The 27,734-nt window shown below is 47.2% G+C and overlaps 1 protein-coding gene across 3 annotated transcripts; it reads right to left on the reverse strand.

Moving 5' to 3' along the window:
• On the reverse strand, positions 1-27,726 carry LOC8026724. Of its 3 annotated transcripts, none has more exons than XM_042291660.1 (5): positions 27,657-27,726; positions 8,575-8,723; positions 6,471-6,538; positions 5,744-5,821; positions 1-207 (listed from the first exon to the last, which is right to left on the reverse strand). In XM_042291660.1, the coding sequence occupies exons 2-5, from the start codon at positions 8,721-8,723 to the stop codon at positions 74-76; spliced, it is 429 nt and encodes a 142-aa protein (XP_042147594.1). In that variant the 5' UTR covers positions 27,657-27,726; the 3' UTR covers positions 1-73. The 3 variants fall into 3 exon arrangements, with proteins under 3 accessions (XP_042147594.1, XP_042147593.1, XP_040077615.2); XM_042291659.1 differs by lacking the exon at positions 27,657-27,726 and adding an exon at positions 27,284-27,361; XM_040221681.2 differs by lacking the exon at positions 27,657-27,726 and adding an exon at positions 27,284-27,358 and having other exon boundaries at positions 8,575-8,768.
• Between the last annotated feature and the right edge of the window lie 8 nt (positions 27,727-27,734).

Below are 27,734 nucleotides of genomic sequence, written 5' to 3' on the forward strand. Positions count from 1 at the left end.
CCCGAGCTTTCCTTTAATTGTTCCGTGGTCGTGAGGGCTGGCGTTCTACGTGGGCCGCCAACGGAGCGGTCCGCTAGACGTAGCCGTTCTCGCAGTCGAACATGTAGTACTTGAGGAAAGAAAGCTGCGGCACCCAACGAGCCTTGTCCCGGTAGGCGAGCCTTTCCTGACGTGGCCAGGTGCTCTTGTACGTCACGTAGGTGTGCACTGAATGGAAACACAAAGGCAACATTCAGGAGTCCTCACTTTGATTGAACTGTAGACCGTGCAAAAATTGTTTGGGCGCATTATATTTCCGTGCGGTACGATAGTTTTCAGTCATGCAACAGCACGGTCCACGCAAAACATATAGTGCGCGCTGACACTCAGTATATCTAGAGCCACTAAATGAGCTGCGCTTAGAGTATCGGCACTCTGTTCCCCGACATCGCTGTGGGCGCCGCCATTTTGGTGCTTGTGCAGAGCAGACGCAACTGCCGATTGTCATGATTCAAAAGTGCGACTTTCTTGACATTAGATTCGATTTTAGGAAGCTCATGTAATATTGATTTGCTCTGTCACGAACTATTTAAACATTTCTGGAGGACGGGAAAGCGCTTCCTGTGATTTCAGATAAAGCTTCAGATAACGGGAAACCATGATTTTATGCCACAAGAAGGGTAAGTGTCGTTACTCTGAAACGGAGCTTATTTAGTGGCGCTAGTTCACATGTGGCAGGCGGTAGTGCAAGAGAGAGCTCCTGTCGTCTCGTGCTCTGCTCGCGTCACTCTAAAAAAAAAGCCCGTGCGTCTGCTTTCCCGCACAACACTTGGAGAGCCAACCACCGCAACTTACGGAGGCAGATCAACGAATGACGATGCCGAAACATATGTTTAGACGAAAAAACGCGCTCTGAGTTGTGACATTAAGCAATGCAAGCGTGACGTTTTGCATTGCTTAATGTCACAACTCGGACCGCGCTTCTTGGTCTAAAGATATGTTTCGTCATCGCCATTTGCTGAGCTGCCTCCATAAGTTGAGGTGATTGGTTCTTCAAGTTTTGTGCGGGAAAACAGACGCACAGGCATTTTTTAGGCTGTAGGCCCACAGCGGGGTTGTCGCACGAGCAGAAAGACTACTGTTCCCACGCTGCATGCCGGCAGCGGCGGCTTAACAAAAGAGGCCGGTCATATCCACTGGCGTACCAACTTGTTTTGAGTGGGGGGGGGGGGGGAGGGGGGGGACCAGCCCCCCCCCCCCCTAGGACCGGAGGGTGGTGCCCTTGGTATCCCTTGGGCACCGCCGGCCAGTGTTCGCCCTGCCCAGTGCCGGCTGTTTCAGGGGGGCAAAACACATGCCTTGCCCCCCTCTGAGAACTGGGGGGGGGGGGGGGGGGCGGGGGGCAAGCGCCCCCCTTGCCCCCCCGGTTGGTACGCCCATGATCATATCGGTATATTGACGTACTATCAAATACGAATGAAATGCGAACCAATTGTTCTTAAATCTATCAGCTGACAAGCTCCATGGAAGGGAGGCATCCGAAAACGGTTTATTCATTATTTTTTTATTTATTCAAACAGCTTGCAGATCAATTTCTGGAGACTACTCAAGGGGGATTTAGTCAAAGTACAGTATAAACAGCTTTAAAGGCACACACATGAAACAGTGGATTTCACATTCTCTCAGCCATGAGACCATGGACAATTTTAGCAGAAACACAACGCAGTTTCTACACCTTAATACTATTTGGGAAGAGCACCACCAGCAACGAAAAGTCGTGTATTGCACAAAACTTTGAAGCACTATTTAGGTAAAAACATCACGAGAAATATAAACTATAGGACACTCAGGTAATCTAGATAGCAGCTCGAAATGCAGCAAGATCTGAACAAGAGGTTATGTTGTCAGGGAGACTATTCCAGCGCATAACTGCGCGTGGCGATGCGGAGTTATTGAAAGCAGATGTGTGCCCGAAAATACGCTTATAGCTTCGAATGTTAAGCGTGTTTCACATGCAGCGATTTTGGCCCTAAAGCGGCGCGATTTCTGCCGTCGCGGCGCTCGTGCCACTGAATTGCTGGTGCTGGCCAGAGCGCCGCGACGGCAGAAATCGCGCCGCTCTAGGGCCAAAACCGCTGCATGTGAACTAGGCTTTAGACGGTGTGATGTTCGGTCAGGAGGTTCGAAGAGCTTGGCGATGACTCTAGTATAGCGTGATTTCTTAATAATGCATAGAAGGGCAGCGATACGACGCGTCTAAGTAGCTGTAGGGGGACTGAGCTTTTAACGAAGGATACACTTGTATGGCGGGAGTAGGGTGATGTTTTCTCTGTCGTCTGCACGCGAGCAGGACGGGCGGTTAGAGTTCCTAGCGCCACCATCATCAACGCCTCAAACGGGCCAAAAGGACCGTTTTAGAAAGACGCTCTTCTTGCGCCCATTTTTGCGCTAACTTTATGTTTACCAAAAAGCAAAAAAAAACAACAAAAAAAAACTAATATAATCTATCTCTACCGCAAGCATCGTGCATTAAACGTTTCATCGATTCTGCCGCTTCTAGGGCAGACTGAAAGTGCAGCGAGCCGCACCGAGCGCACGGGCCACGAAAACGGGCCATGCTATGTTTCACTTTAAAGTAACCATGAAATGATTTTTCAACTTCTTCCGCCTTAACTTTAATCCTCAACTGAAAAGCGAAATAAGAAATCGCGTGGTGGTGACGTGCTTGGGCACCGGTACGATGACTCCAAGCTTCCACCGTGCTTTTTAAGCAGAACATGGAACTTGTCATTCTCGAGCGATGATAAGTGCCATCACGGCACTCATTGGCAAGGAACGCCAATTCACATATATTCGTCGACGGATTGGTTGTTGACCAGCGCATACGTCTGAGTGACGCAGTGCTCGTGTCCAATGCGTGAGCTGGGCTCGGCTGACCTGCTTGGACTCCGCGGATGCATCACAGTGAAAAGGCGGAGAACTTTCGAAGGAAAGGAGGTACGAAATAGTCATTCATATTTTCAGATTCTCGTACCGAAAAGCAAACTTTAGGCTTTGTACGCTCGTGTACTAGTTTTATTTTGGCGCACTAAATGATATACGATTAGTAAAATCCCAATTTATCCCCGTCGAAAATTCTTTTCAAGGTCCCTTTAAGTGTGAGCGTGGTAGAAGCTACAAGAGCGAGCTCTGGGGGCTTTTAGCGTCCCCACCAAACACCCGCGCTCGTGCAGTTAAGTAAAACAGAGTATAGGCGTTCTTAAAAAAAAGTGAAAGCTGCTTACAACTCCCTGTAACGCCGAATTAGAGCGCAGCTCTTGAGGAGGAGGAGGGAAGGGCACTGGGGGGGGGGCTAAACTAACCAGGGGGGGTCACGTGACCTTGGGGGGTCACGTGACCTTGGGGGTCACGTGACCGCCAATGCCGATGATGTCATCACTGAGGTCACTGATGACGTCATCATTGACGATCACGATGCGGGTACCGATGACGTCATTAGTGACGTCACTGATGACTTCGCCAGTGATGATGACGATGCGAATGTCGGTGACGTCATCAGTGACGTCGCTGATGACGTCATCAGTGATGATGACGATGACGATGCGGATGTCGGTAACGTCATCAGTGATGATGACGATGACGATGCGGATGCCGGTGACGTCATCAGTGATGATGACGATGACGATGCGGATGCCGGTGACGTCATCAGTGACGATGACGATGACGATGCGGATGCCGGTGACGACATCAGTGACGTCACTGATGACGTCATCAGTGATGATGACGATGACGATGCGGATGTCGGTAACGTCATCAGTGATGATGACGATGACGATGCGGATGCCGGTGACGTCATCAGTGATGATGACGATGTGGATGCCGGTGACGTCATCAGTGATGATGACGTCATCAGTGATGATGACGATGACGATGTGGATGCCGGTGACGTCATCAGTGACGATGACGTCATTGGGGGTCACGCGACATCGGCGGGGGTCACGTGACCTCAGGGGAGTCACGTGACTCCGGGGGGTCACGTGACCTCGGGGGGGTCACGTGCCCCCCACGAGGTCACGTGACCCCGGTGGGGGGCTCGCGCGGTGCATTATGGGACATTTCCCATAATGCACCGAGGTCACGTGACCTCGGGGGGGTCACGTGCCCCCCCACGAGGTGACGTGACCCCGGTGGGGGGCTCGCGCGGTGCATTATGGGACATTTCCCATGATGCACCGCGCGGTTACGCCGACGGCGACGCCAACGGCGACGGCGACGCCGACGCCGCTCAAGCCGGAAACGGGCCCCTAAGAGCTGCGCTCTAAAATATATATTGGGTTCTGTGTATGTTTATACAGCCTAGAACTTAGTCTGCCTCTACGGGCGACTTGTCTCCAAGCTGTAGAAGAGCCATTTTGCCAGTGCAGTACAACCGCTATCCTCGGACATTTAACGTGCACCACGCAGGAGTAATACACGACCGCACGCCGGTACGATGCTCATCCAGATCGAAACGGGCACGGGTGGGGATTGAACTCCCTGGGTTCTGCAGCGTGAGCTTTCGCTGCACGTGCTCCGAGCTGGTGTGCGCTAGACCACTCGGCCACCGATCCCCTTATAGGCGTTCTAGGAAGCTTCTCAACTGACTTTGATCTATTAGCGCCGAGATGTTTAGGTGGCGCCCTGTTATGGTTCCCTCCGTGACGTCACGAGTGGGATTTGCCTCGCCGTGACGTCACCAGTTGTTACCCTTGCAACTTACCTTCAGGTTGGACGACGAGTTCGATGGTGTGTTCATCGCAATCCGAAACTAACACCGTCAAAGTTGACAATCTGACAACGCTCATATGCCCAGGTTTGGCCAATCGTGGAAAGTAGTTTATGAAGGCTCCATAGTGGAAAGCTGACCGCAGCGACCCCTTCTGGTCGCGCACATCGCTAATACTCCGTTTCACCTTATGATGTACCGCAGCGAAGGCTAGAAGCGCGAGCTCATAGCGTTGGCAGCTGCCTTTAATGCACGAGAGCTTGTGCCGCCGAGATGTGCCCTAGAGCAAGGAGCTCGCGCTTGTAGCCTTTCGTGCGGTACAACACAAGGTGAAAAAGGGTATAGTAACGTTGAAGCGAACAGAGGAGTGGCGTAGCCTACGGTACATGCCGCGCTACCTAGAGGCAACTAAGAACTGATAAATCTACAGAGTGGAAAGGGGGCTGCGAGAGTGCGAACCTACTCTGTAGTTTACGTATGCACGTATCCTATAAACGACTCTGTAGTCTGTAGGATGCGCGCATACCTTACAGATATGCCTACCCCGTAGTTTTATCATTTATATATTCCTCACAAGATGTCAAAGCAACATGGAGGCGCCTGTGTGGTCGAAAAGCAAAGCGCCAGTGACGCCTGCGTGGGTGCCTCCATGTTGGGATCATGGAGGCACCCCCGATGATCACATCATGGAGATGATCGCATCACGCAATGGACAGGTGTACGAGTGGTACGACGCGACGCAAAATAACGGATGGACCAAGGCCTAAAGGCTCGTTCACACAGTTGCGTTTGACTGCGTTTGACTACGTTTGACTGTCTGACTGTGCTGCGTCGGGCTATTGCTATGACGACCCTTAGGGCGAAACAATAGGGAGGCGCTGTGCTGCACGACGCGGCGCAACGCAGTCGACGCAACTGTGTGACAACGGGAACGTTCACAGGAACACGCGGAACACTATCAGTCGATACTTTTTCAGGTCGTGGCTCGTGTCTGTTTACCTGATCCGTCTTCGTAGCATTCAAGTTGGACGAGGAAGTTGCAGTTGTCGGTGTCCAGAACCAAAGACTGACTCCAAGCTGCGTTGAAAACGAGACAAGAATATGCAGTTACAAAAAGACGAAGCCGTTTACAACTCCCTGCAACGCCGAATTAGAGCGCAGCTCTTGATGAGGAGGAGAGAAGGGTACTGAGGGGAGGGTATACCCCTCCTTCTTCTCCTCCTCCTCCCCTCATTCTTCAATTTCCCCCGAGGGGGGGGTCACCTGACCTTGGGGGAGGGGGTCACGTGACCTGGGGGTCGCGTGGCCTTGGGGGGTTACGTGACTTCGGGGGGGGGGGGTCACGTGACCTCAGGGGGAGGGGCGTCACGTGACGCTGGGAGGGAGGGGTCACGTGACCTCGGGGAAGGGGGTCACATGACCTCGCGGTTACGCCGACGGCGTTCGGTGTTAACCTCAGGGGGAGGGGCGTCACGTGACGCTGGGAGGGAGGGGTCACGTGACCTCGGGGAAGGCGGTCACATGACCTCGCGGTTACGCCGGCGGCGACGGCGACGCCGACTCCGCTCAAGCCGGAAACGGGCCTCTAAGAGCTGCGCTCTAAAACGTGATTTGAAAGGGATAATTAATTTACGTGGCATACACGGATGTTTATTTTATCTCGCGAACCATCGCGGTAGGACGTACTTTGTCCTATAAAATCGGTTCGTCAGTTCAGCAAACTTACATCCGTTTCCGAGATCCCTCGACAGCTGGTTCGGAGAATTCCAGCCAGGCCTGGGATTATAGATGTACCTGCGTCGAGAGAAGAGAGGCTTAATTAGTATCTTTGAGAGATGATCACATCATGGAGGCATCCCCGCAGTTGCTACCGTGGCTCTTTGTTTCTTGACCAAACGACCACTTGGCACTTATTTGAACGTGAAACGTTCTTTGACTAGGTATTTGGTATTCCGTGAAGCCTGCATAAAAGCGTGGCCGTGAGGCTCGGCAGTGATTGGTTTTGAAGAGGTGGGGGGGGGGGGGGGGGGGGGGCTATTGCAGTAAAAAAGCGTTTGAGACATGCGGGAATCAAACCCAGACGATTACATTATTAAGCAAGTGTCCATCCAGCACGTCACGACACATACCTTTTTATTTATTTATTTATTTTTTTTTTATATACGAAAAAACGATTATTTATCTACAATGCCCTCCCTGAGTCGAGGTGCCGTTTGGCGGAAAAAACGTGCCGGGATCCGCTCTGCGTCCGGCAGATAGCAACTTGACGCCTTGTCACACGTTTTTAAAACCCGGGTACAGCGCCGGTATCTTCACTCCAGGAATTGCTATCGAGTGTCCATGCCACACGTTCATCCAGTCGCTAAACTAACCGATGAGGAACGCCGAGAGCGTAGACGCTACACGTTTCAGGTGCAATACAATTGCCCGGGAAATTGCTAGGCATTTTTTTTTTACTTATTTTTGTTCACCTCCTTTGACCGAGCGTTGCTATCTGCAAACTGAAATAACCGTATTTTTTTTATCTTAAAGCATGAAATGTTTTTTTTTTTTTTAACAGAACTTCCCAATCCCGAAATTGTGTCCGTCCGTGCGTGCATCTCCGGCTACATTTAGCGGGGAAATTGTGACGTCACAGCATCACGTGACCTATAAGCCAATTTAGTCTCCACGCTAGACCTGGCAGGGAAATAGACATCACGTGACAAACACCGAATCAGTTTCCCCGCTAAATTTACAACGAAAATTAATGTTTCACGACCTCACATCACGGGACCAAATTCGGTTTCCCCTGTAATTTATCTATGCAATTTTGACGTCACGTGACCCCGCGGCACGTGGCCCCTACACCAGTTCAATTTCCCCGCTAAATTCAGCTGGATAATTGACATCACGTGACCTGACGTCACGTGCTTTGAAGGTAGTGCGAGGGAAGGGAAGGTGGGAGAGGAGGAAGCGGACGCAACGCTGGCGAAGGGAGGGGGTTTCCCCTTCCCCTCGCCAGTGTTGCGTCCATTTCCTCCTTTCCCACCATATTTTCCTTCGCCCTACCTTCTTGGGGTGTCACCGACTGTAGTCACTAGTTTAGTTCCCCGCTAAATCTAGCGAAGGAATTGACGTCACATGGCCTATACACCAAGTCCGCTAAATTTAGCGAGAAAATCGATGAAAATATAGGTTAAACTTTACTCCCCGCAACGGCATGTTTAATGTCCTCAAAAACAAATTTAAACCATCGTACCTTAATTGCTCGTTCGCGCCAACAGTGTCGCGCAGTGTACGACCGTATGCCGGGACGCGAGCCGCTCACAGCGCCTTTACGCCTTTACCCCGACCGTAGTAAGTGCAGCGTACATACATGACAGTAGGGGAAGCGAGACACTCTAGAACTCGCGCACACATAAATATAAAACTTGCATCAGGAAAAACAAAAAGGGTTCTTCCCCAAACTCTTTTTGTTGGCGTGTTTATATTATTTACATAAACAAATTGTGCGCAATTTAAACTTCTCGTTGAAGGGTATTAGATTAGCAGTCGACCAAGAACAACTCGGTGCGTGAATAGCGAACAGGGACAGTGGATACAGATGTTCCTCGGGTTGGTGTATATCGCATGACCTCGTTTGAAACCTCCGATCTTTCGCATATAACTTTATTTTTGGAAAACAATGTGCGTGCGACGGCGCATAGTTCAGCATGATAATCAAAATTGGCGTTAAGACAGGAGGGTGATGGCGATGACAACTCCGCTGCGCCGGACGCGCGGTTTCTCAGAGAAAGCGCACCTCGTGAAACAACCTGGAAACTTGGTTCTAAAATAGGGGGACTCACGGCAGCCTCCGGCAGTCCTGGTTGCCGTTCTCGTAGCACTGGTACCTTCCGTCCCTGGTCCTGTCCACGGTGTCCTGGGCGCAGTACGGGTGCTTGCCCGGGATGCTCCAGATGGACCATGACTCGCCATTGTGGCCGCAGTTCAGCATCTGCGGGACGGCGCGTCAGCACAGGCTCCTGTTGCCAGACTGCCCCTACGTCATACAAAAGGCACGAATTTCTCTGCAGACACTCACAGAATCAATCATCTGCGGGCAGACAGTGTCTGCGGACTGTCTTTTGTATGATGTATTGGCAGTGCAACCGCGGCCATAGAGTTTCACTATGTCCGTCAATGCCGTTCCTGGGGGGTGTGAAACACCAAGCTTCTCCGCAAAACAACCAACGAATTAGCAATTTGGTACTCAATGTTCTAGGGAAAAAAAATGATGCCGCGATCGCTGTTGTCGCTTCGCTGATTCTCGACACGATACGTTAGCATTTAGCGCGGGGGTTCTGACTCTGCGAAGGATGTGAATTCCCACCTCGAAACGGTGTGCCTACTGTTTCGCGAGATGTAGATCTTACACTAAAGTACGACAAACTCTCCCAATACACGGCTCTGCATAGTGACAGAGTATTGGGAGAGTTTGGCGGCCATTCATTGATTTGAATAGGAGAGCACCTTGTGGCCAACCAGAGGCCACGAAACAGCCCCTAGCGGTGGTCGTGAGGTCTAAAAATGCGACTCGACTAATTTAAGCCGTTTTAGCGTCGCTAGATTAAAAAGGCATAACTCTTGGTGACTGAGAACTTAGTGCATCTCAGGTTTTCGTCACGTACATTTTGAACGGTAGTGCAAACGAACGTTCGCTCCAAACCAGGGAAACTGCGTAGTGGCGATCATTGCTGCTGATTTCCTATTGACGCCATTGTCACCGAGACGCCGAGATTGAACGCTTCTATTTCACGCTTTAGATGTCGTTTTCAATATTGTGACGTCGCGGTCTGCTAATGGACCTTTTCCGCATACAGACGGTACCAGCCGGTGGCTGCACGAACCTAAAATCGAGGAAGTGACCTACCTGCGCTGCCAATCGATGATGGCAGCGCAGGTAGGTACGCTACCAGTTTCATCGCTCTCTGAGCTGCGGCGAGTGCCCAGCGCGACTTTAAAGAGGGGCATCCGTGGCGTTCACCCAAACGTCGTGTTTTTCTTTACGTCCACTTTCTTTTTTTTTTTTTTTGCGTAACACAATTATATATATGCTGCAACTACGTGTTCTACTCGCTGATCCACAGCCTCCTTCCGAGATTCCTCGGTTTTTCGTGTCGACTTCCGCCGCTTAGCGTCGGGCGCTCGCGCGTGCGCACAACGCTTCTCGGAAAAGGTCCAGTGTTCGACACTGTGTCGCATTTTCAGTTTACACTCTAACCGCGGGGGGAATATTCGGCACTGGCGGCGGCCTTTGCTCCGCCCATTGGCCAAAATCTCCCAGTACACAGCTCTGCATAGTGGCGCTGACCATAGCAAACGGACTTTAACGTGCGGAAAGGGAACGGCGGAGTGGCGAGATAAAGTGCGCGCTTGGGTTCTTTCACCGTGCCTTTCAACGCGCAGAACTCGCATGATTTTCTCCATCGCCTAACGTTTTGACGAGCCCTACAGGAAAAGTATGGTTTACTTCGCAATCTGGACGAAGAGTCTCGCGCAGCAAGGGACGAAACTCGTCGTTAGGTGTTTTAACAGCAGGAGTCTAGTCTGTCAGAGTATGGCGACGTTGTTACCAACTGTAGATAATAAATTTAGCCAGTGCGGTGCGACTGCTGGCCCAGAGTCTTTAGCGTGCACCACGCAGTAGTGATACACGACCGCATGGCGGTAAGAAGCTCATCCAGATCAAAAACGGCTCAGGTGGGGATTGAAGCCAAGGTTCCTGGCATTGAAGACAGCGGATAACTGAACCGGTCCTCGACTGGCGTGTCTGCTGCGTCCCCTCAACTTCCGCCTCATGGTGTCATAAGGGTGTCACGTTGGAGAGCCTAGATCGTAGAGGTGGTTCAACGTAGAGGTGGTTCACAAGTGCACCTGCGGTGTATCGTCGCGTGGCGAGGAGGAAAGCTGCCGGAAAGACCGAGACGCTTGCAGACGGTCAACGATTTTGCCACGTCCTCTCGCAGCTCGTATCGCAAACGCGGTCCATAAACCACGTGACCCCAATCAAGCAGTTGAAAATTCTCTGTAAAGCGCGAAACACATGTACGACGAGACCGTCCGATCCGACGTGCGGACTGCCGGCATGACCTTGGTGGTAGAGGGTTTTCGTAGCACCGGAGAGCGTTGAAAACCCTCGCCTCCGACCGTCGTATTGCCTGATCGGACGTCGGATCGGAGGCTGTCGTCGTACATATGTTTCGCGCTTAACACAGGCTCTCACTAGGTCATGTTTTTGCCGCGGTTTTTGACGCGGCGACCACAGCGACACTCGCTTCCGGCGGTACTTTTTGCCGGGGCTTCTATAATCAGCTGCCGGGATCACGGCACCCGACAACATGATACGCCGGCTCAAATAACGCCATCATGTCGTTGCCACCGTCGGGACCACTTTGGATGCATGGGCGGGATCGGACGCTAAACACACCAGTCTGAGACGTGTTTCAAGCTACCATACTTCAGCGCCTACCAGCGTGAAATCGCGATCCCCAGGTTCATCTCAAGGGAGCCAACGACAAAACGTTTGAAATGATTGTGAAATACATATGCGTTCCAGCAACACCAACGCCGCATCCACCCCGTCATCAGCATCCGCAGTCGGACTGGTATTAAATGACACCAATTCTAGCGTTCTAACAGCCTTCGCTGAAGATATTATCGGCAAAAAATATGACTGCGCAGACCCCACCCGTGTGTCCGCCAGAAGGAGGCGGTGTGCAAAAGAGCCAGTGTAGAGCCAATCTGAGTAACAGCTGCTGTGTCAGAAGAAACCAGCGCATCACGAAAGACAGCGGAGTCGTTGCCTTCGGATCCCACTGCTTCGACGAACTTCGTAGAAACTCTTTAAACGCAAAAAAAAAAAAAAAACAACTTATGGAGCACGATAGGTGTTTGTGTACATTCCAGGCCATCGTAAGCATCTGCATCGTTGCTGGCATTACGTGCGGAAAAATTCTCGTCAAGTCGAAATGCTTGAATCCAGTCTCAGAATCGCGGTTAGAGGAGGTCCAGAGGGGAGGTTCTGTGCACGACGAGAGTCAAGGTGGCCAGCAAGAACGAAACTATGTCTGCCGTCACCGCCCCCTGCGAAGCGGAGGGTTCTCTTCGACACAGACACACTTGCTCCCCCGGCGTCACCACATTGATGCCAAGCGCACGCTTTGCCCTCCACTTTTATGTTACGTCCACTCCGATTCGACGATCATAGTGGAACTAATCTAGGAGGCGTTGGTCAGTGGCCACATTCACACGCTGCAGATCGATTCGACTCAACACCCGGGCGAATGCTCGGCCCTCCGGTGTACGCGAGCAACTCATTCATTATTTTGATGGTGGACTTAGTTCGGTCATTTACTCCGCAGGTTCACCACGGACAAAGCCATCACGCGCCGAGCGAGACCCCGATCCGGGGACCTTATCCTGCGTTCCGTAGCAATTTCGAAAATCGGTTAGAATGTCGTCACACGAGTATCTGGCGCACTTCCGCGAGTGCGCGCTGTCCGGAAGTGCTCCGCATAGGCAGAAGTCATTTACACACAGACACACACACTTCACACGGAGTAGTCGGAATGACTAACTCAAAGGTACATTTACAAATGTTGTGTTTTTTTTGTGTGTTTTTTTTTTTTGTTATTCATATTTGTCGGCGGCATCACCGGACAGTCTTCAGCAGCCGCCCGTGTCGCTATTTTGAATTTGCGTTTGCACAGATAATACAAAATGAATGAGGAGATAGAAATCGAGCCAAAACTCTGAATTAAGATAGCAACACAACTACGGAGGCGTACAAATAAAAATAAAGAAGAAGTCATTTGTGGCTGAGGCTTAACGCAACGTGTGCGTAAACATTCGCAGCGATGGAAGCGGCATTTTTCCTTCTGAATTAATGAATATTTATTAAGAAATTAATGGATGAAGTGCGTGTTGACGCTGGTCAAGATTGAAGAAAGACGTAACATGTAGGGCGAAGACGACAGAGCCACATATTTCAAATAGCAACGGGCATTCAAGACACACATGTGTATCTGTGAGAGTGGAGAGGGTATTGTAGCAGGCAAAATATTTGATTGTTTGGGGCAGCCACTGGCAATTTTGGAGCAGACGCTGACATCTGTTAGTATGTTACTTGAAGATAAAATAATTGTTGCACCGCTAAATGAACCCTTCTTTGATAATAATTGAAGGTTCCCCTTCGGGTGTAAAAGGAATACACAACTTACTTTTTTAGAAATAAACTCAGAGTCGGTAGTACGAAAAAGATACGGCTGCAAAATGAATCATAGCACAACCCCTCAGTTGACGTAAAGCCTCTCTCTCCTACCCCTTGTACACACCCCATAGTTTATTTATCCATATAATTATTTCTGTAAAATGCGGGGAAAAAACACAGCATATTCGCATACCATAAAATAAAAATATTACGTCACATGAAGTCGCATGAACAAACCAAACTCAAGATTCTAATACCATACACAGCAAAGGCAACAACCCACAACTATGAAAACCTTCAGTTGCTCATTAAAAGTGACACTGCGCTTCAGCGACGTTGGAGTCAGAGCTGAGTCAGTATTCTCTGCCCTTTCACCGCGACTGCTGTACGGGAACTACTTTGACTACCAATTTTTTTTCTTCATACATAAACATCTTCTTTCTTTTTTTTTTTTTTGTCTTTTCTCGTCACAAGAGGCTAACACACAGTCAAGGCCAAATACAATCAACGTGTAATAGTAGGGTGACTGGAACGTGTCTCCAACAGGTGTGTTTACCGCGCCGCCCAAAAATGTGGTCCCTCGATATCCGCCTGATGACGTCATAGAAGTATCACGCTGTCGCCGGTCGCGATCCTAGCGGTGTCTCAACAGCGGTTCTGGGTGTGGCGGAGGCCTGTTCTGCTGCAGGTCGCTCTTCAGTGTGCCAGTCCACGGAAGCTTCGGCAGCCAGAAGTTGGAACGCCGCGACGACAGCGACACTCGCGTTCGCTCGTGCTTTTCACGAGTATTTCTACAATCAACCGCCAGGATCGCGACGTCCGACGGCAGAACACTCCGGCTTCGGTGACGTCATTTGTTGCCATTTCGGGAGCACTTTTGATGTTTGTGATAAGACGCAAAACACACCAGTTGGAGACGCGCTCCAGGCACCATGGTAATAGTATTGAGCATGATTTCCGAGCCGATAGCACTAACCCAACACCACCCCGAATATTCGAGGCCTACGAACGATCTCCTCTTCCTCCGAGGAACGTTATCACGGTGCGAATGTCACCAACTCAGGAACTGGACCCGAACCCGAAGTCAAGCGTCCTTCGATGCTTTGATTGGACACGAGACCCACCCAAACGCTGACGCAGAACTCGGGTCCAACGTGCGCTCGATCTCACTGGAATGACGTCACAATTCTAGTGTGCAGGCTTTGATTATTCTGAACCAGGTGCTCCCCCGTATGAGACGCTGCTCCTAGCACACCGCTGCAAAGCGGTGAAGCTCGACGCACGCGCGACGGTGCACAGCGGTGGAGCTTGACGTGCACGCGCCGGTATGAGGCGGTGAAGGTTGACGCGAGCGGCTGTAAGCTACGGCATGGAGGCATGAACAGGATAATCTAGCGATATCATCGGGTGCATGAAATCCTGGTTCTGACTTATCGCAGTAGCCGTCATCCCGTTATTAAGGCGAAGCAACAACCCACAAAGTCATTGACCTCGAATGTCTTTTTGGACAGTTTGAAATTCCTTTCGATGTAATTATGTTAACTGAAACTTGGTATTCTGATGAAGGGGACGTTATTCATTTGCCATCCTACAATGCCTATTGTTTAAATCGCACCACTAGTCGTGGTGGAGGTGTGTGTGCACTAATAAAAGAAGGCATGGACTGCGAATTGTTACCAAGTTTTTGCTCTATCTCTAGTGATTATGAAATCCTGTCTTTGCTGACAGATAATACGCTTGTTTCTGTAGTTTATCGTCCACCTGATGGCAACATTCCGAATTTTCTTGCCTTCTTTGACACTCTGCTGGGATTCTGTAGCGACAATAAGCTAACTGTGATAATTGGAGGTGATTTTAACATTAACATGCTACTTAATACCACGCCTAAAAATGATTTCGATTTTCTGCTTGCTACGTACGACTGTTTTAATGTGATAACCAAACCAACTAGAATCACGGAAAACACGGAAACCCTTGTTGATCTCTTTATCACAAATGTTGATAATACTTGTGTGATTAGCGGAATTTTGAATTATCATATAAGTGACCATTTGCCAACTTTCTTTTGCATAACAGGCAAGCGATGCCATAAAAATAAAAAAAAGTCCATCAGTCGTTTTCAAGATATCACGCCTGATAACCTTGAAACGTTTCGTGAATGTATTATAAATGAAAATTGGTCTGTTTAGCGTACAATCTTTTTCTGGACAAGTTCAAAAAACTGTATGCAAGCACTTTTCCGTATAAGACATTTAAAACATCCAAAAGAATTCGTAAGCCTTGGATTACCCCAGAGCTCTTATCGAAAATTAATATAAAAAATCGATTGTTCGAAAAATTTAATAAAACAAGAGATCAGACGGATATAAACAATTTCAAATTATACAGAAATAGGCTAACAAAGGAACTTCAAAAGGCGAAGGCGGATTACTATCATAGGAACTTGGGCTCGTCGAGTGGACGTGTTGATGTTCTATGGAAAAGGATTAATTCAATCCTACAATGTGACAGGTCTCATGTTGATGTTGAAAAGCTTTGTGTGAATGGTGCAAAACTTACAGGTATTGCTTTAGTTAATGCGATTAATGATCATTTTGTAAACTTAGCTACAAACGCATATAGAAATGAAGCCTGTTCATACATTGAAAAAAGGAATGAGGATTCTGTTTTTCTAGATCCCGTTATTGATACCGAGGTGTTTTCGGTGTTTATGAATTTAAAGAACACTGCGAGTAGAGATGTTGATGATATCCAGGTTAAGCCAGTAAAATATGTTCTAGACATTATAACGCCCTATGTAACACATATTTTCAACTTGTGCATGTCGACAGGAATATTTCCTGTCCGTATGCAAGTAGCCAAGGTTTCCGTTCTGCACAAGAAGGGAGATAGAAATGATATTAATAACTATAGGCCTGTGTCAATACTGCCAGTCTTTTCAAAGGGACTTGAAAAAGTTATTCATACCCGCTTGTCGAACTTTTTTGATAAACACACGCTAATTACAAGATCCCAGTTTGGATTCAGAAGGCATAAATCAACTGAACTTGCCTTACTTGAACAGAAAGAATTTATTTTGGGAAATCTAGAGAAACGAAAACTAGTACTTGGTATTTACGTTGACTTTAAAAAGGCTTTTGATTTTCTAAACCATGAACTATTATTGAAAAAGCTGGAATATTATGGAATTCGCGGACAAGCTTTAACTCTTCTTCTATCCTATCTTGGAAACCGCAAACAATACGTTTGTTGTAATACTTTCATTTCCACAGTCAAATCGGTAATATCGGGCGTACCTCAAAGCAGTATTTTGGGACCTTTCCTTTTTAACGCTTATGTCAATGATATTGTGAACATTGACCAGACAACTAAATTTGTTATATATGCTGACGATGCGACGCTTCTTTTTACTGCTGATGAGGCAGACCAACTTATATCTATGGCCAACACAGTACTAGATAAATTAGGACAATGGACCGATAAAAACGCTTTAAAAATAAATACCAATAAAACAAAAGCTATGATATTTAGGCCGAAAAATAAAGTTATTTCTCCATTAGAACACATTTATATAAACTCAGTAAATATTGAATTGGTTGAGTCATTCAAAACGCTTGGCGTTGTGTTCTCACAAAACATGTCATGGGACCATCATATTGAGTATTTAAAAAATAAACTAGCAAAAGTTGTAGGTCTGGTATATCGGAATCGATATATATTTCCGAGGTCGGTTAAATTATTACTGTATAAATCTCTATTTTCTTCTCATTTAAGTTACTGCCACCTAGTTTGGGGTACTACCACGGCAACAAATCTTAAGATAATACATTTACTTCAAAAACGAATGTTACGTATAATTGCCAATGTGCCATTCTGCTCGCATACAGAAAACCTGTTCAGAATTTATAATATATTAAGTATCTACAACATGTATAATTATAGGCTCTCTACAAAGTATAAACATGAATTGTGTAGTAACAGTACTTATATAATTGAACTGTCTGGCTTAAACCAACGCGTCCCCAATTATCAATTTCGAAAACCTGATTACTGGAATGTACCTACTTGCCGATTGAACCTAGGAAAAGAAATGTTGTGCTATAAATTATCTAAACTGCTTAATTGTTTTATTCACAGTGATGTTGACGTAGGCACTATAAGCATGAAAGAATTGCGTGCGTTGATGTACCATTTTGTTGTAGACGACTAATGTTTTTGGTGTGTGTGTTTTTGGCGTGTGTGTTTTTAACGTGTGTGTTTTCTTTATATTTTTTCTTGTCTCTCTCTTGCCTTGTCACTGCTGCAGAATGTAGTTCGGGGGCCGAGAGCTCGTCAAGCCGTTTCGTGCGCGGCTTTTTTTCTCGGCCTCCACCATTGTAAATGGAAAATAAAATATATTATTATTATTATTATAAACCCTTATATGTCTCATCGTTCAGTCGACCTTCAAAGTCCTTGAGCAAAAACACGTCGGCCACACGAAAGGTACCAAAACGAAAGGTACCAATGAAACGGCACCAAAAGTGCGTCATCAGAGAGAGCGCTGTCTTCTGAGGATCGCTACCAAGGTTTACATTAGAGCTTGGGCTTTCGCCTTCAAGTCGTCTTAGAGATAACATAAAATACCCCTGTGAATTTTTTTTTTTTAAATATATCTCGCGACTTTAGGTTCCTGACATAGCTGACTTAGCCTTGAAGTTCAGACGATGACGTGGCCGATCGAACAGCGTCAAAAGCGAAACACCATGACATTCGTCATCTTTTTATACGTGTTCTTTTGTCGGCTAAACCAATCAGGCGAAGCGGCTATCCGTCACTTAGGCTTTTAGTACGTGAATTCGTGCTTATATGTTGGAGCCTTCGACTGCGCTTTCATCTAAAATTAAACGAGGTATACGGTCAGTAGAGGCGCCGTGAAGTACATATTTGAACTACTTTCCTTGCCTTCTATTTCTTTGAAGATTATAATCGACCAATATTAATTTTTGAGTTTTGCTACGTTTTAGTTCATTTTGGCGCAGGTGCGGCGAAATTCTTAGCAAGAATGGCACCTTGCCGAAAGATATAGCAGAATTTTCTTTATGGCGCAATTTCGTGCAAACGACGCTGCTCTTCCATCACTGCATTGGTGCTCGAGAAGGCGCCCTCCTTGGGGACGACTGTCTGTGGCAGTGAAGGCAAAGCTATGGGCGCCCGTGCGCTCGCGTGGCTTGAGCACCGATCACAGCTGTGCACGCGCACTGTTCATATGCAATCCGAAATGCCGCAGAATGTTTTCACCAAATCACGCGCTCGCGCTTCTTTCTTCGACGAGGCTACAGAAGTTTTGAGATTGAATATCTGCTACGGGATTCAACTGCCACGCGCGTTGCGGTGAAGAGTGGAACTATATCAGGGGTGGCCAGGCTGACCCGGCCTAAGAGCCGCAAACGAAATCACGAAACTTCTAAGAGCCGCCCGGGGGGGGGGGGGGGGGGGGGGGGGGGGGGGGGGGGAATGGAGGAACTTAAATTTTGTTCAGAGTCTGACTGTGCATATGGGGTCCCAAGTCTGTACGACTGCACGTATGGGGGTACAAGGCTGCCAAACTGCGAGCCGTGCTTTATTCTGAAATCCTTTTTTTTGTTTTCTTGGGGAAACGCGAAAAGGCGCGCGGGGGGGGGGGGGGGGGGAGGGGAGGGGGGGCACCTTACGAGGGATCATGCGAGCCGCGGTTGGCCCAGCAAAGAGCCGCGGTTTGGCCACCCCTGAACTATATGCTCAGTTTTAACTCTGCTTAGACTATAGCAAAGGTTACAGGTATGAAGTTCCAGCGATCTAACTCCTGCAATAAAATCACTTTCCATCGCTGAGAGCTTCCGCTTCTAGCATTCAATGTCCATGTGTTTCGTTTCGGGTTGTGTTCACTCACTGTCTAAGCGCGAAAAGGCAGCCACAGAAATGAATGGATAAACAAGAGCACAGGTCCACATCCTTCACTTTGGCACTCTTTAGTATAACGAATAAAAACTAGCTCGCCCGCCTAGCATTATTGTCTCCAATAAGAGATTTGTCACCAGTGGCGCCATCCGCGACGATAATTGGTCAATAGAGAAAAGGAAAAGCTATCTTGCTCGCGGTTGCGCGACACATTACCGAGTTAAGGTCGAAGTGCTGTAAGGGCTTCTGGAAGCACTCGTAGACTCCGTGCATCCTGGCAGATTGGAGGAAAGCGGCGAGGACTAGGAAGCACACTGTGAGCACGGCCATCCCTCGAGGTCTGCTGGCACGGTGTCGCTCGGTATTCCTTCCTTCGACAACGGGGAACATCGCGGTCGCTCACGTCCTGCGCGTCGATTATATAGTGACGCCATCTTGTCTGTCATCTTGGCTGGGGAAGGGAACACCTTCTCTTTTTCCTAAAGACTGACTATTGGGACCGCCTCGGACCGCAGTTAGCTGGACGATGCGACGCGCGTGACCGAGGCATTTCTCGGTAGGCTTTCCCCTTTCCGTAGGCTAGTGATTAGGAACGCTGAACGCCTGTGCGAGTTGGGCGGTGTGGAAAGGAAGGCTGTGCTTCTGCGAGGCTGTGGGAACGAGCGACGAAAACGAGCAGTGTATGTGTGTGAGTATGATTTGGGGGAGAGGGGGACATTTTAAACTGCTTTCGAGGATTACCTCGATCAACGTATTTCGTCAGAATCCATTTGTTCGAATGCGCGAAGAAAAACGTAAACACTAAAAAATATTTGAGTTTGATGAAGCTAGCTTTTGTCGTTTCGGTTCGCGGCCCTTAGGGCCTTCGGCGAATACCTGTTTGAATGAAAAGATGAAGTGATAAAGTGCCTCTCTTTCTGCCCTTCCCTCGCACGTTCTCTTTCCGACGGTAAGAAAAAAAAAAAAGGAAAAGATTATTCCAAATAAATTTTAGATCAGCGAAATCGTTGGAGAAAAAAAGACAATGTTTTGAGGACCTGTAGTTCCAAACAAGTAGGCGAAAGAGGCTCGGACGGAGGAAAAGGGCAGGTCAAAGGCTTCACTTGACATGATCACCAAGTTTGAAAACACACAAAACTAAAGTGGAATACTAACCTAACCAAGACAAAAGTAGCCTTGCTTTCGGCGACGTATACAAAAATCAATCGAACATTAAAAACACCTGAAAACGCCCGAAAACCCGTCAATTTGTCTGATGTGGAACTTGAAGGAAGAACGGTGGCATTTTTATGTGTTCCTGATTTCGAGAAAAATTCATGACCAAGAAAAAGAAAATTGTTTCTTGATGCTTCGTTGCACAACGTGTCAAGGTTGGTTAACCCTTCGCTTAGAACGGAAAAAGTAAATTATGAAAAGTTTTATGGGGTTAAAAATGAGCTTGAAAGGAAGAAGTTGTCGTTGCTTCACCCTAAGAAATCGGCGAGGTTTGGCTATTTTACCGGCTGGGATCTTGAAACAAAAGGCAGGTAAAGGTGGTCCCTAAGTTGCTTACACCTTTCAATTATGACTTAAAGAAAGTAAAGAGGAACGGTATATCACTGTGATCTTCCTGCTGTCAGAAAGATGGGGAAGTAACGGCGTCGACGGTTTCTTCAGAAATGTTTCGCAGGAGCAGAAATATTTAGTCTATTATCACTAAAGAACTCGGAGCAGTTGATTGAATTAATGGAGCCGCATCACCATAAATCTAGTAATGTGTTGACGTTAGACATCGAGGACTTATATTATTAAACAGAAGAGGGCGAACTGTTAGGGAGAGTGAGAGACTGGTGAAGGAAAAATCGGTAAGATTTCAATCTATCACCGGTATTGATGTAGACAATTTTCTGAACATTTTGGAGTTTTACCGAAGGTCCTCTTTAATAGAGTATGAAAGAGTTCCGTTAATTCAGAAGGAGGGCCCTCCTTCTGAATAAACGAAACTCCTTCATACTCATACTTCAAGTTTAGAAAAGAGGTGTATCTTCAGTTTTGAGAAGTGCGTGTAAACAATTGTGTCTACTGGGCGGAAAGGGCAATTGAGTTGCAAGTGGCCCGTCTATTGGAGGACGGGTATAGTATAGTCAAGCGGTCTTTTCTAATATTGCGTTAAAATTAGCATGAGGTTTTAGCACAGTTCCCACGGAAAAACAAAAGAGGATTTTGACAAGGTGAATGACGCAAGTGTGTGGCCCATTGGCTGTCTCTTTAGGCAGTTTTTTGGGTTTTTGAGGAGAAACGAAGAAGATGCATGATGAGTGTACCATTTATTATCAGAATGTACGTGGTTTGAGGACCAAGGACGCCGAGTGTTTTTCGGAGGCTATGTCAAGCACGTATTCAATCATATGCCTAACAGAAACTTGGCTTGTAGATGGAATTTCTAGTTCTAATTATCTTCCACCCAAGTATGAAGTATATAGACGTGATCGTGACTATGTGAAAACGGGAAAGAGCTTGGGGGGGAGGTGTCTTGATTGCTGCAGATAGGAGCTTGAAAGCTCATCGGAGGAGCGATCTCGAGTGCTATCCTGAAAGCGTGTGGATTGAAGTACTGTCTACCGAGGGTAAAACTTTCTCATTGGCAATTACTATTTTCCGCCGATGTTTGATCACATTATTTTCTGTGAGCATATCAACTTCCTGGAAGAAAGAATTGACTTCTCTAAATTTCGAGTGCACATGTATGGCGATTTCAACCTTCCTGGTTACGATTGGGTGTCAGGCAGCTTCTTAGTCAGTCACACGAACACAAGGTTGAAGCTACTTTGTCTGTTAGACTTCGTTCATTTCAATGGTTTTGAACAACGTAATACTGTACGCAACTGGTGTGGAGACATACTTGACCTTGCCCTGGTCACTTCGGCTGTTGATATCAGTCTTGCCAAAGCTCCGCTTTCTCGGGTAGATAACTGTCATCAACCTTTTATTGTATCATTTTTATTCCCACTTGCCAAGCGAATTTTCCATTCACAATCATGGTTTTCCTACTCCAACGGTGATTACTATTCATTGTATCAGTATCTTCGGGACTATGACTGGAGTAGTGTTCTAGCTGATCAGTGTGTTGAATCATCAACTTCCAGACTTTCGACTATTGTCCAGGAAAGCATGCGACTCTTTATACCAAAGAGGGTGTCTCATAAAAGTGACTATCCCATATGGTTCTCGGAGGAACTAAGACATTGCTTAAGGCGCAAGCTACACTATCATCGCCTGTACAAAAAAAAACTGGCAATGTCGTTTGGTACACGAGATTTAGTCAATGTCGTGCAGAGGCGAAACAATTGTTTAAGCGAGATAAACAACAACATGCTGACATCGTCGAGCAATCATTGAGCACACAGCCACAGTGTATGTGGAAGTTTGTCAAAGAGAGCATCAAAGAGAATGTTACCACGATCAGATTGCGAGATAATGAGGATTGCGTCTCTGACCCTGTTGATGTAGCTAATCTTTTTGCGCGCCACTTTAGTGCTTCTTTCAGTACAAATAATGGCCTAATGCCTAGCTCGAATATAAACCGCCTGGATTTTTTTACTGTTGCTCCAATTAATGAATCTGAAGTCTTGGAGGCAATTAAAAAATTGAAACCAAAGTTATCTACGGGAATAGATGGAATTCCCAGCTTCATAGTAAAAGGTTGTGCTCCACTCCTTTGTCCAGTTTTGGTTCATATCTTTAACTTATCACTTGCATCTGAAACATTTCCTACCGCTTGGAAGCGCTCTGTTGTTGTTCCATTACATAAATCGGGTGATCGATCCATGGTTAACAACTATAGGCCAGTCTCCCTCCTTTGTAGTTTTTCTAAAGTTTATGAAATTGTTTTGCACACCCGCCTTTACGCATATTTTTGTCGGAAGATTATTCCTGCGTAACATGGTTTCATGAAAGGCCGTTCCACAGAAAGAAACCTGTGTTCCTTCCTACATCATATTGTACCATCTGTCCATAGCGGAGGACAAGCGGATGTAGTCTACTTTGATATGAGCAAAGCTTTTGACAAAGTTAATCACCGATTACTGTTGAGTAAACTCTGTAGTTACGGTCTGTCCCTTAAGTACTGTCGTCTCCTCGATAGTTACTTATCTCATCGGCTGAACTTTGTGCGAGTATCCGGCCGATTATCTGCTCCTTTTTTATCTACTTCTGGGGTTCCTCAAGGCAGTAACCTCGGTCCTCTGCTGTTTTTGGTTTTTGTAAATTAATGATCTAACTTCCTGTATTAAACACACGCGGTTTTTGTTATTTCTGATGATATTAAGTTGTTTACAGCGGTTAAAACGGTTGACGATTGTGAATGTCTTCAGCGCGATATAGATTCTATTTCGGCGTGGTGTTTTTCAAATGACCTACTCTTAAATGAGTCAAAGACGAAAGTTATGTCCTTTTCTAGGAAGCGTGAAATTCTGAGTTTTCCCTGTGTATTAGATTCCACCAATATTACTCGCGTTGAGGTCATCCGTGATCTAGGCGTTTTTATGGATCCTGCAATCAATTTCAACCATCACGTGACCACAATTACGACTGCTTCCTTTCGAGTGCTGGGAGCCATTACACGAGTGACACGCGATTTTTCTAAACCACTTTGTATTTTACGTTTGTTTTCTTCACTGGTGCGTAGTCGTGTTGAATATGCCTCAGTTGTCTGGAACTGTATTGGAGTGACAAATTCAGGTTTAATTGAGAGAGTTCAACGTGGGTTTGTTCGTGTTTTGTTTGATCGTTATTTTCAACCGAATTATTTCTATAGTTATGAGAGGATTTGTGAACTCGTGAAGTTAGACTCGTTGCACAACAGGAGAACAATTCGTGAACTGACATATTTGTATAAGATTGTAAATGGTATAATTGATTCCCCAGAACTACTCAGTCACATCTATTTGCACGTTCCTCGTCAGTCTTGTAGACTTTATACTTTGTTTTATCCTATCGACTTTTATCATGCTGCACCCATAACACGCCTACAACTGACTTATAACCATTTAGAACAGATTTGTGCGAATGCTAGCCTTGATATATTTGATGAAAAGCGTAAATTTCGACAATGTGTTGAGGCTATTGCTCTTTCCTAACGTTTCGCTTTTATCCTGTTTAGCGTTGTATTTCTGAAGGAATAAGTGCACCACTAAGGAGGCGTCAAGCTGTTGGTGGGTCACTGAAAATAATAAACAAATAAACAAACAAAATGTGGTTTCGGTGCCTTATTAACATAGGATTTCGCACGACCTCAAGGCAGTCGCGACTCAATTCGGCGTATCTCTCGTATTCAGGACACAGCATAAGCTATAATTTTTAACAAGTCTTTCCAGTGTTCGTCAAGTTTCCGATAAAACATAAGAATCCAGCGTTTTTTTTTAATTTATTATTATTATTTTTTTTTTGTGTGTGAAGAAGGTGTTGTATACGGTATTCATTCGGAGTGTGAGTTTTCTCATATTGGGCAGACAAGTCGCTGCTTAAATTACAAAATTTTTAAGCATAAAAGGGCAGTGGAAAACAAGGCACAAACATCACATCTAGCAAAACATGTTGAAGAGTGTAACGGGTGCAAGCCGATTTGGGAGAAAACGAGTGTCGTAAAAAAGAAGAAGAATGCAATAGGCGAAGTGGGAAGAGAATTATGCAGATTGCTAGCTGTAGAAATTGTATAAGTAAGTTGTCTTTATTGTTGAATAGAGAGATGAAAAGGTTTCTGCAGATGACGAATGTGATTCAGTGAAATATTAGGGGTAGTGAGGGTGCATCGTTTTGTGGGCTATGCTTGTGGGCTGCGGTCAGCCGGTGGCAGTATGCCTTTCTGTTATTTGGTGTCTTGCTGCGAGGAGGGATGAAACACTCGGGGGGGGGGGGGGGGGGGCGAGGAGGGTGGATGCATGTATAAAAGTGACGACGCGAAATAAACTGAATAGCTGTGTTTCGAGACGGTGTGTGTATTTGTCCGTTATTTTATCTTTACCCAGTCTCGAGTGTTTTCGTTATGGAATTTAATTTTCGTTCCCTTTGGTGACGCGATTGCCTGCTATATAATCACCGCTACTGTGTTTGACCATACATACCAGCAAAGCTGAAGTTACAAAAACGAGCATGTTGTCTTGAACGACGCTTGCGCTGCGTTTTAATTCGCGGAAGAAAGTCAGTACCCAGAACTCGTTCCACAGCCCAGTAAACGAAGACGGAAGCACGCAGGAGACGATTATGGTAACGGTCCATTCGCGACTCTAAACAGGGCGACGCCACTCACTCAGCGGTATGAAATGAAGGATTGGCAAGCTACCATCGCAGCGAAAATCGGCGCGTACTGGCGCCGAAATGTGAAACGGCCGAAATGAGACTCAATGCACAGGGTTAGAGTTTCAACGGTTGGCGTTAGCTCTTTTAGGTTCTCTTTCGCTGGCACGGTCAATTCGCAGTGCTGGTGGGTATTCCTAATTAATTGCTCGCTTCCAAACACCAGTTCGATGGCATATAATCACCTCGATGGAATCACCACTTGTCGCACGCAGATTTTACTGCGTGCGATAGCAGTTAGTGGGAAACTTTGCGGGTTTTGCGCCGGCGACCGCGCTCCATATCGACGCTTGGACACTTTCGGCACTCCGCCAAAAGATTCCACGTGGACGTCACGCCGCTCGACACGACTCGGACGTCACGCTGCACATCACGTCACCTGTTACCTGGCGTCAGCTGTCACCATCATATGACATTTAGCATCCTCGATCATCCGCGCCGGTGCGCACCGCACCGGGTCACCGAGGTGCGCCCCTTTGTCTTCGATCAAGTGCACCGGTGCGCACCGGACGTCCTCGATCAACGGAGCGCACCCTCCAGGTGCGGCTTTTCGTTGCCCCAGTGCGCACCAGAAGATAAACGGTGCACCGGGGTCCAGACCCATCAGGCATTGCGGCCAGGAGCGTGAATCGAGATGGCGGTAATAGCAGGGGCGCAGTCTATCCAGATGGCGACCATGCAAAAACGAACACGCCTCGTGGCGGCACTCGATGAATTCCTCAACTCTTCTGACAGCAAAGACGACGAGCTTCAGACCATCGCCGCGATTACGGGTGATTGCTGCGTTGGCAAAGGGCGCCCGAAAGTTATGAACTTCGTGGAAAGCGCCAGAGCCACTGAGCTTTGGCGCTCCGTCCCAAGCGAAGTTTAGTACTCGAAGGCCATTTGAAGAAAAACAGCAGATAAAAGAATTTTGCAAGTGTGCAACCTTCCACCTTAAATAGCTATGATGAGATATTCGGACCTTAACCCAGTGTATAGTTTCGGTGTGATTTAGTATTTATTTTATTTATCTTAGTACCAAGTACAGTGAGCATCCAATCCCGTCCAAGATGTTCGTTTGTGCGTGACCTCTAAATCTGCGAGTACAAAACCGGGCGAAATCGAGAGCAGACGGGCACCGCGCACGGACGTACGCGAGAAAAAACGAACAAAACGCGAGAGGTGACGCGTGCATCGGCGCGGCGCAGTTGTCCTCGATGTCGACTTCGCGCTGCGCGACAGAGGAGCGCAGTGCACTGTCCTGATTTCGGGGAAGTTCTGGTGCGGGTTGATCGAAGATGAAAATTGTCATGTCAAATCACGTTGCACGATGACGCCACGCGACTTAATGACGTCAGGTAACAACGTGAGTCACGTGACACCATGCCGGCACGTACAAACATTAACACGAGACTGCTGATAATGGTAACAAACAAAAATAAAGCGTTTTCGCCAATTATGCCAGAAAGGTTCTAGGGCGATAACACGAATAAAGTTAGGTGGGCGTAATGGTGAGCTTACAGTTGCGAATTCGCGGGCCGATTAGCGCCAGCGGCGAGCTGATTTTGGAGCCAGGTGGCGAAATCCGCTCGTCACTGGCGGGAAATCTGAATCGGACCGGAACCCACATCCAGATTTTCCGCCAGCGCCGCCGGCGCGAACCGGCCCGCGAATCCGCAAGTGCAAACAAACCACGGGCGTGTAGTTAGGTGGATCTACACGCTTGAAACTCGAGTGCTCGATTCTGGAAGTGTTTTTCGGTGACCATAAGGCGGTGTTAGTTTGTGCCCATTAACATTGCGTAAGACGTACGGCCAGCCACACCGACGACAGCGCGGTGTGGCTGCCTGGACGAAACTGCATGCATATACACATGCAGTTTCGTCGTTCCCTGGATTTCAAACTAGGGCGCGCGATTTTAGAAGTGTTCTTTACTTACCGCGAGGCAGCCCTAGTTTTGTGTCCAATAAAACTGGTTAACAAGATCGCGAAATGCTCTCTACTTAATACAACCTCATTGGTTCCAAAACGCTATGGAAGTTTCGTCTGGAGTGTTACTTGGTTTCAATTACCGTTCATTCAGTCCATCTGCTCCGGAACGACACCTTCAGCTACGACATCACACCTCAGCCGTCGCAGTGTCTCACCTTACGGGTAGCGTAAATGTTTACCAATTTTTGTTTTCCAGTATATGCGCTATGTTCTACGAAATCAATACGGAAATTTTCTTCTACTTGCGATCAACTTTGTTTGCGGCCGCCCATCGATTGAAAGGGAGTCCGGCGAAATGTTGATAATCACTGATTTGCCTCAAGACTGGTTAAGCAGATTAATATAAACACCCAAACTATTAAGCGAAATGACGAGTCATAGTAATGTTTGTACGAAGTCAGTGAATTTTAAAATTTGGTCCGAAGGGCCAAGAGGCCCCTTTCGAAATCTTACCCTCTGTTGGCAGCTGTGGAATTCCTGCACAATGGCGGACTGAAACCGCAACGTCAAGGCACACTTTATGCGCTTGGT

This window comes from Ixodes scapularis, unplaced genomic scaffold (assembly GCF_016920785.2).
Source record: "Ixodes scapularis isolate PalLabHiFi unplaced genomic scaffold, ASM1692078v2 PGA_scaffold2__306_contigs__length_199485367, whole genome shotgun sequence".
In the NCBI taxonomy this organism is placed as follows: Eukaryota; Metazoa; Arthropoda; class Arachnida; order Ixodida; family Ixodidae; genus Ixodes; species Ixodes scapularis.

What these genes read in the sequence shown, in the direction of transcription:
- LOC8026724 (XM_042291660.1), bottom strand. Translation starts at nt 8,723, where the DNA reads ATGCTGAACTGCGGCCACAATGGCGAGTCATGGTCCATCTGGAGCATC. An exon ending in GAGGGATCTCGGAAACGGAT is followed by an intron (nt 5,822 to 6,470) that starts GTAAGTTTGCTG and finishes TTTTCAACGCAG; the next exon opens with CTTGGAGTCAGTCTTTGGTT. An exon ending in ATGCTACGAAGACGGATCAG is followed by an intron (nt 208 to 5,743) that starts GTAAACAGACAC and finishes GTTTCCATTCAG; the next exon opens with TGCACACCTACGTGACGTAC.